The 9,130-nt window shown below is 63.3% G+C and overlaps 1 protein-coding gene across 1 annotated transcript; it reads right to left on the reverse strand.

The window, feature by feature from the left end:
• On the reverse strand, positions 1-9,130 carry STX3 (syntaxin 3). The gene is made up of 9 exons (XM_072793714.1): positions 9,050-9,130; positions 7,578-7,652; positions 7,080-7,147; positions 6,733-6,841; positions 6,376-6,449; positions 6,105-6,239; positions 5,218-5,328; positions 3,868-3,981; positions 1-1,825 (listed from the first exon to the last, which is right to left on the reverse strand). The coding sequence occupies exons 3-8, from the start codon at positions 7,143-7,145 to the stop codon at positions 3,898-3,900; spliced, it is 579 nt and encodes a 192-aa protein (XP_072649815.1). The 5' UTR covers positions 7,146-7,147; positions 7,578-7,652; positions 9,050-9,130; the 3' UTR covers positions 1-1,825; positions 3,868-3,897.

A 9,130-nucleotide genomic window follows, 5' to 3' on the forward strand; every position in this document is an offset into this window, starting at 1 on the left:
TTTTGCGATCAATATAAAGTCATTTATTTTTTAAATTATCAATAAAATAATCAAGTTTACATTTAAAAAAATACAAATGACCAAAAAGCCTTCACTTGTATTCCAGACTAAGCCCCAGGCCTCCACAAAGGCCTGTGACTAGAGCTTGGCTGCCCTTGTTGCTGGAGCCAGTCCACTGTCTGACTTCATAGCCATGGGCAAGAGGACATCCCCTTGGCTCTGTCTGAGTGCTGAGCAACGGTGGAGTGTGTGGCCTTTGCAAAGGAAGCCAAGCGGTAGGATTAGGTGCTCACCCCATCCCAGGGAGTCGGGCAGGGAGTCTGAGGGGCTCGCCCTGGGTCAGCAGAGCCACTCACCTGAACTCGTTTCCTGGCTGTTGCTTCCTCCGTGACAAGAACGGGGGAGACCAAACCTGTGAGGCTCATTAACCGGGTAACAGGATGAGCTACTCGGTAGTCGCCTGTCTCCCCAACTGACTCCGCCCGGGAGACAGGACCATCCTGAAGGCACAGGATCAACCTCAAGTCGCTGTGGTTGTTCTCAGGACAAGCCTCACCTACGCAGCAGCGGGGAGAGGTGCCAAGCCTATCGCACCTGTCTGCTACGCAGAAAAACTTAACGGGATCAACGTAGTCCTCCCCCCAAAGATCTAGGACTGTTCCAGTCCCCATCTAGAAAACGAGGCTTCTCGATGACACGGGAAGATCCATTTCTACTAGGATCCATTTGCAGGTAAGCAAATGTCTCCTAACTAGTTTTTAGCCCTGCTCAAGGTTTTTTTTTTTTTTTTTTTTTGAGGTTCTAACAGTCTTCATTTCTAGTTCCTACTTCCTGAGAGACACGGGCAAACATGAACATACATCTGACACACATGATTATAACAATACTACATCTGGAATATACGAAATGAGTGACTGAACACTCGCACCAATCTGAGCGTTTCCAGAGCCTGAGGCTCCAGCACCTCGTCCCTGGCCCAATTTTAAGCGCCTGGGTTCTTCCGGCCTCAAGGCAGTGGCTTCACAAAGCATCACTCTGATGAGAAGAGCCAGTTTCCAAGAGTCCGAGGGAAACAAGGCCTCTACCCTCAGCTTTTACAGATGGAAACCCCAGGCCGCCACGTCCCCTGGAGCCTCCCTGAGTAGACATGAGCGACCACAGCGTAAAGGCTGAAGTTGGCCGCCAAGCCGAACATCTTCAAAGGGTAATTTAAGACCGAATTTCCCAAAAGTCAGCTTCTAAGACCAACGTGACATCTGCAGTCCCTCGTATTTGCAAGACCCAGGGACAACAAGCTGGGGGCCGAGACCTGCCAAGTAGAAGGCTCGCGTCCAGCCTTACTGTTGCCCCGCTAGGGAGAACCCCTTTGTGTTGTTTCGCACACCCCTGAAGAGATTCATTGCAGTGTCTGAGAGAACAGTCCGTGAGGTAGAAAACAGCCCCTCGGGAAGGTTGTGAGCGAGCTCTCCCGGTGCAAGGGGTAACGTGACACGTTCAGAGGGAAGACGGGGAGCCGGGCGGTTCGCACTGTCCGGGAGAGAAGGTGCTCGAGAGCTGGCGGGGCAGGAGGAGGTGTGAGGAGAACTCGGGGTTGCATCAGGGAGGTTAGCTTCCTCCGGGGCCAGAGTGTTTGCTGGGTCAGGTCCAAGGACGGTTACAAGGAAGCAAAGGAACAGGTCCCACTCAGGAAGGCCCCTCGGACTCCGTTCCCATCTGAAGACGAGGGTGGCCACAGCAGGCTGGAGTGCATCAGGCTCTAAGGGAGGTGGGGGAGGGAGGAGCTCATCAGTGCGCAGGATGGCGGCGGAGGGCAACGTTAGCAGGCCTAGGAGGTGGACAGGGAACATCACGTCACTGCAGGGAAAGGAGGGCAACGGAGAGGTCCACCCTACACCTGACAGGCCGCAGACGCGACCGGAGCTACACATCCTACTGCGAAAGAAACAAAAAGCCATGTTACGAGGGGGTAAATCCCGGGGCCTCTGCTGGCCCTTCGCGGGCGCGGTGACATTTCCTGGGAGGACACGCCGGGGAGGCACAGTCACCGCATGAGAACGCCTGTTCTCTCTACGGGGCCCTCGGCAGCACCTTGCACATCGAGCTCCAGAGCTCGGGTCTTCTCCATCCCTCCCCTCCTCCCCGCTTCTCTAACACAGCGAAAAGAATAAGGAAAAGTTCAGGGGTCACCACGGCTGCTCGTCTTAGGAGCTGGGCCAGCTTGGGCAGGTTTCTTAGCCTCACTGAGCTCCAGAGTTTCCCATCCGAAAATGGGGACAGCATTACCGCCCTAGAACAGCACCTGGCACACCACTGGGGAGTCCAGGGTGGGCTGTCTCCTCCCTCTCGCCCTCAGGCCATGTGGAGGGAGGGTCCAGACCGTCCCCTACAGAGCCCAACGTCCCCCTACAGAGCCCAACGCTGCTCAGCGACGCAGCCTCCTGAGGAGCACATAAGTCCGCAAAGACATTAATTAGTCTCCTTATTTAAAGAAGGGATTCATCTACATTCTCCAGAAGAAGGTGATGTTTAGCGCTATAACTGTCTGACTTGGAGACTCTGGTCACATGGGAGGAGGTGGGAGGAAGAGACACACAGGAGCAAAACTAGAGAAGGCTCGGGTCAGGGCACCGCCGTGGCGGGAGGAATGTGTCCAGCACCTATTCCCTCAGCCACCTGCCCTCTCTGAATTCCTAATATAAAGACAACACTGAAATGAGAAAAATACAGATTAGTCATCCCGTTAAGTATAGGAACACAGTAATCCCCAAACTCCAACCGTGGGGAAGTATTAAATAATCGAGAGTATATTCACAATCTTGTGCTGAAAATCAGATTCACAAGGAGGCTGCGGTGCATAGGATTTCTGAACGGAGCCTCAAACCACCGAGGATCTATCTGAACTCTGAAACAGGTCTGAGTGTGTGAACATGCCACAACGTTATCAGCAGTAACATCAAAAATTCTGTTCACCTTTTCTGTGTTTGATAGGTTTTTGTTAATTATACATCCTACATCTTAGGAAAGCAATACCTGAGACGTCACGGAGGTGCGGACCGTGCCAGTAGTTAGATCATCCTGTCCTGCTGCTCCTCTGCACATGAAGCCCCGACTCAGAGCTCAGCTCTATTCTTTTCATCAGATTTTAAAGAAATTAATAGCCTAAATTTATCGTGCGCAGACGATAAACGGCTACGTGGTTTTACAGAGAGAGGCTACGACGCGGAGAACTCTCCTAGGCCTACCATTGCTGTGTGTTCACACCTGGCCCTGTGACTTGTCCATAAGATATGGGTCACAGCAGTACGTCCTCCTTCAGGGCACTGTCCTGCGACTCAAGGACGTGTGTATGAGCGTTCAGGGCAGGCCGTGGCACGACGCACACTCCAGTGTTGGCTGCTCTAGCATTCAGGCCCCAACCCGTCAGCCACAAGCAAGACCCTACTGCCCCCCCCAAGCCCCACTCCAAAGCTTTGTCTATACTGGAAAGGATATGGAAAGCGAGGCCCGAAATCTGCGAGAGTCAGCAAGAATCCAGAAGACAGACCCCAGTCCAGGTCTAGACTGTACCCACGAGGAACCTGAGTGCCCAGCAGAGGGAGTGAAGACGCGGCGCTCGGATGTGCCCGGCCAGGCAGCAGCGCGGTGTAAGACAAAGAGCCGGGGCCGAGTCCCAGGAGAGGAGCCAACGGGAGCCGAGCCAGAAGAGGGTTTGAAGGACCAGAGACCGAGTCCGAGCAACGGAAAGTGAGAGCGCTCAGCGCGTCCAAGGATGACCCCGAGCGGGGACAGAAGGGCCGGGGGGGATCTCAGGCCAAGTTCTCAAGGAGTTGCCAATCCAGAGTCCCCACGAACCTCCCATTTACTTACATTTCAGTGCAGCAGCCGCTCGGGCCACCATTACTTCAGCCCAACGGAAAGTCCAATAATCAACGCTAAAATGCCCAGCAACACCACTACTACCACAATGATAATTATCAATTTCTGGGGAGGATAAGAGAAAACAAACCATTGTTACAAACAACCAAAAAGCAGTTCGTCCAAGACCCGACCGCTCTCACCTCTATGCCGAAAGCCTCTTAGCGACCCAAATAGGACTATAGCTCTATATAAAGACGTTCTATTACGATGTTTTATATTTCTTAAGGACTTCCTGGCTAGCAAGGGCAGCAGACGGAAATAAGGAGCTTCTGCTGGCTCTTGCGTCACGTTAAGTGTTGCACACGTGGACAGATAAGAAAGCAACGGTCTCGGGGTCTCCCAAGTAGCAACAGGCCAAGGTGTCAAGTGCCCGATTTTTCCTTTTTCAGGAAGTGGTCTATGTTTTCGAATAGTCCTAATTTCAGACTTCTGTCGTCTCTCCCGTGAAGCACATGCCCGCCCGTCAGACCCAGTCCGCTGACTGGGGATCAGAAAGCATGACTGTGGTCCTGTCGTGAGTCGTGAGCCAGCCTAGGTTCGCCAGGTAACAACTCCCCCGCTCCCCGGCTCCCTGCACAAGCAATAGGTAAAGTGGGAAGAAAGGAACTGAAGAACCAAAGTATCGGAACCCAGGAGAAGTGCTCAGAGAAGAACAAAGCACAAGCCACCAGAGCCAGCTTCCATGCGGGCAGAGAAACGCAGAGGTGCTCAAGCAACAGGGTCGCTGCAGGGGGGTGTCCGGAGTGGGGGAAGGAGCCCGATGCGAATCCCACCGCCTCGCTTACTGGGGGGCCCGGAGCCCACTAGCCTCCGCGCCCCACGGCCTGCCGCAGGTGGGAAGGACAGGTGTGGGGAAGAGGGGCGGGGTCCGCAGGGGAAGAGGAGGAATGGGCCTCTGAAGAACGGCAGTGGGGACCGGGAGGGGCCACCGGGACGGGGCCTGAGCTCTGTCCGGCACGGCCCGCTGCACAGGGGGCTGCGAGGTGGGTTGAGCCAGATCCATGCGGGCTGGGGGGAGCCGGGGAGGCGGGCTCGGGCTCGGGCGCGGGCGCGGGCGCGGGCGGGAGGGACCAGGCGGGAGCGCAGCCCCGGCTCCAGGGCGCGGAGGCCTCACCCTCCGGGCTTCGCTCTGGTACTTGACGGCCTTCTTGGTGTCCGCCACGGCGCGCTCCACGAAGCCCACCGACTGGTCCATGTTGCTCTCGATGCGGTCGATCATGGCCCCCTTCCCCCCGCGCCGGCGACAGGCGGAGAGAGCAGAGGCGGTGAGCGCGGCGGGGCGGGGCGGGGCGGGCTCACCTTGCGGGCCTGGCCGCGGTACTTGACCGCCCGCTTGGTCTCCTCGCGCGCCTTCTCCACGTGCTCCGCCGTGTGCAGCACGTTCAGCTCTATGTTGTCCAGCATCTCCCCCTGCGGCGGGCGGGCGGGCGGCGGGGTGGGCCGGGGCCGGGCCGGGGCGCACGGGGGCTGCCGGGGCGCTGTGCCCGGCGGAGCCCCCCCCGCCCCCGCCCCCGCCCCCCGCCCCCCACCCCGGGCCCTTGGCCTGGCGGACCCCGCGGCGCCCCGGCCCTCCCCTCCCGGCGGCCTCCGCGCACCGGCACTTACCGCCTCTCGACCCGACCCGCAAGCCCATTCCTCGGCGCGGCCGCGAGGGCAGGAGAGAGAAGAGGGGGAGGGGCGGCCGCTTAAGGGGCCCGGGGCGGGCAGGGGGAGCCTGGGGCGGGGGGGAGCCCGGGGCGGGGGCCGCTCGGGGGCAGGGCAGGGCAGGGACCCACGCGGGCGCAGCCCTTCCGCAGGGAAGCGGTTCCGCTGGGCGGGGGCGGGGGCGGGGGCGGGCCAGGGCACCCGGCTGTGTGCAGCCGCCACCTCGCAGCAGCCCGGGGACAAGCTCGGCGGGGCCGGGGCCTCCTACGGGCGCTGGGCCGTTCCTCCAGGGCCGGCCAAGGCCCAGAACCGGCGGGCTGCGGCCGCAGGGAGCACGGGGGACCCCCACCTCCGGGAGAGCTGTCGGCCGCGCGGCCCGAGCTCGGCGTGCAGGGTCAGCGTGGGGCGCCCCGGCAGCCCTGCGCCCGCCCGGTCAAGAGCCCCGCGTCGGGGGGGGGGGGGGGGCGGGGATGGGGGCAGCGGGTCCGGGCCCAGGGCGCCCCTCGAGGCCCCGCCCGGCCCCCGCCCGGCCCCCCGCCTACCTGGTTTTCCACCAGCATGGCGATGTCCACGAACATGTCGTGCAGCTCCTTGATGCTGCTCTCCAGCCGCACGATGTCCTTGTGCCGCCCCTCGATCTCGCTCAGCGCTTGCTTGGAGATCTGGGAGTCGATGATCTAGGCCGGGCGCGGGGCGCGGGGCAGGCGCCGTCAGCGCGGCCCGCGGCCTCCCCGCCCCTCCCCCCTCCCCCCTCCCCCCGCGGCCTCCCCGCCCCTCCCCCCCCCCCCCGCGGCCCCCGCCCCGCACGCTCACCCCGGAGGTGAAGATGGCGGGGTTCCCGCTCTCCAGCATCTCCTCCAGCTCCTCGTCCGTGGTCTTCTTGCCGGCTTTGCAGAAAGAGGTAGCGCTTCGGACACGCGGCCGAGGCGCAGCGACCAGGGGCTCCCTGCGCGCCCCGAAGGTCGAGGGCCGAGCGCTTGGCCGCACCCCCCCCGCAGGCAGGTCACGGGGGCCTCGGCCGCCCAGGACCCGGAGGTCGCGAGGCCCCGCCCCGGGCAGCAACCGCGGGGAGGCGGCGCGTCCTGGAGCCCCGGGCCTGTCCCGTCACGCGCCGCTGCCCTGCGGGGTCCGCGAGGGGCGCACGGCCCGGGGGCGGGGCGCGGCACGTACTGATCTCGAGCTGCCGCTGGATCCTCCCCTTGCTGCGCTCGCGGAAGTCCACCTGGGCCTCGTTGTACCGGGTCATCACCTCCACGAACTTCCGGGACAGGACCGAGTGCTGCGGGGACGAGCCGGGTGTGCGGGGGCGCTGGGCGCGCTGCACCGGGACCCGGGCCCCCCCGGACCCCCCCGGACCCCCCGCGGGCCCCGAGCAACCCCGCGTCCCCAGGTCTACTCGGCCGCAGCGCGCTCCGCCGGGACCACCGCGCCCAGGGCCGGCTCGCCCCGCCCCGTCCCCCGCCCCGTCCCTCCCGCACAGCCGGGACCTCGGGGACGGGCGGCCGGGGACCCCTCACCTGCGACTTCCGGATGCGGAGGTCCGCGGACGACCGCACCTCGTCCTCCTCGATGTGCCTCTCCATACCTGCGGGCACAGCGGCTCACCTGCGCGGCCCCGGCGCGGCACACGGCGCCTGCGGGGGCGACCTCCCCCCCACCAGCCCCAGCCCCCGCCCCCGGGGCCTGCGCGGTCCCCCACCCCCGCCCCCCCCGTGACCCCGCCGGGTGCCCCCCCACCCCCGCCCCCCACCTCCCCAGGGCGGCAGGAGCGACCCGCGGCGCACACCCGGCCCGGGAGGGGCGCACTGGCCCCGCGTCCCCGTGCCCAGGACCCGGGAGGGCTGCTCCAGGGCGGCTCAGAGGGAAGCCCAGGGCCAGGCTCTAGCCGAGTCGTCCCCGCAGGGGCAGGGGCAGGGGCAGGGGCAGGGCAGGGCAGGTCCGGATCCCACCCTCTCCCCACGGACCCCGGGGGCGGATCACGGGGTCTGGGGGCCACCCGGCCTCTGCCCCCTTACTCTTCAGCTTGTTCCGGACGTTGTTGGCTCTCTTCTTGATCTCGGCCGTGAGCTGCTCCAGGTCGTCCTTGGTTTCTGCCGCGACGGAGGCAGCGGGTCAGCGGGAGGCTCCGGGTCCCCAGTCCACGGAGGCCACAGGGCCCGCAGGCCGCCCGCCCACAGCCGGGTCCACCCCCTGGCGCCCCACACAGCCTGGGAGTCACAGGCGTCGGCGGCACTGACCAGGCTCCAGGGCCCAGGCCTCCGCCTACAGGACCTGCGGGCCCCGCACATCCGTCTCCATCAGGCTCGCCTGGGAGGCAGCAAGGTCCCCGGGGCCACCCTGTGGGCACAGCCTGGACGTCTCTCAGCAGAGGAGGGGGTAAGGGGGCTACTCCGCGGGACAGGCCCCACCATCAGCACATCTACACCGTGGGACGGGGCCCACCATCAGCACATCTACACTACAGGACAGGACCCACCATCAGCAGGGTCTACACCACGGGATGGGGCCCACCATCAACACGTCTACACCGTGGGACGGGGCCCACCATCAGCACATCTACACTGCAGGACAGGACCCACCATCAGCAGGGTCTACACCACGGGATGGGGCCCACCATCAGCACGTCTACACCGTGGGATAGGGCCCCACCATCAGCACATCTACACAGCAGGACAGGACCCACCATCAGCAGGGTCTACACCATGGAATGGGGCCCACCATCAGCACGTCCACACCATGGGATGGGGCCCCACCATCAGCACATCTACACCATGGGATGGGGCCCCCCATCAGCAGGGTCTACACTGCAGGATGGGGCCCGCCATCAGCATGTCTACACCACAGGACAGGCCCCACCATCAGCACATCTACACCACAGGAAGAGCCCCACCATCAGCAGGGTCTACACCACGGGATGGGCCCCACCATCAGTAGGGTCTACACCATGGGACAGCGCCCCACCATCAGTACATCTATACACTGCAGGATGGGCCCTGCCATCAGTAGGGTCTACACCATGGGACAGGCCCCACCATCAGCATGTCTATACCACGGGATGGAGACTGCCATCATCAGGGTCTACACCGCAGGATGGGCCCCACCATCAGCACCTCTACGCCGCAGGACGGGCCCCACCATCAGCATGTCTACACCGTGGGACTGGCCCTGCCATCAGCAGGACGGGATCCTGTCACTTGCAACAAGGGGTGGACCCGCAGGACGCAGTGCAGGGGGAGCCAAGTCCGTCAGAGAAAGCCCAGAGCCTCTGACCTCACCCCTGCGTGGACTCCAGGAAACTGAGGCTCGGAGGGAGGATGGGAACACACAAGGAGATAAAGCAGAGCGGGTGCCGGGCCGGGAGAGACTGAATCATGGGACACGAGCTGAGGGGCCTGCAGGGGAGGAGGTGGGGGCGGGGGCCGGGGGAGCGGCGTTAGGGGGCACGTGAGGGCGCAGGGCCGCGGGCGAGGTGCGCCCCGACACTCACTGGGCTCGGGGATGGGGGCGGACAGGATGACGCTGTACAGCTTCTTGGCCTCGTCCACGTGCTCCGAGATCTTGTCGATGT

This window comes from Canis lupus, chromosome 23 (assembly GCF_048164855.1).
Source record: "Canis lupus baileyi chromosome 23, mCanLup2.hap1, whole genome shotgun sequence".
Lineage (NCBI taxonomy): Eukaryota > Metazoa > Chordata > Mammalia > Carnivora > Canidae > Canis > Canis lupus.

Bases quoted from the DNA above. Each gene is read 5' to 3' on its own strand.
- STX3 (XM_072793714.1), bottom strand. From the start codon at position 7,145: ATGGAGAGGCACATCGAGGAGGACGAGGTGCGGTCGTCCGCGGACCTC. The intron at 6,450-6,732 runs GTACGTGCCGCG...CTTTCTGCAAAG, and splicing joins CCAGCGGCAGCTCGAGATCA to CCGGCAAGAAGACCACGGAC. The intron at 6,240-6,375 runs GTGAGCGTGCGG...CGCCCGGCCTAG, and splicing joins CCGCCATCTTCACCTCCGGG to ATCATCGACTCCCAGATCTC.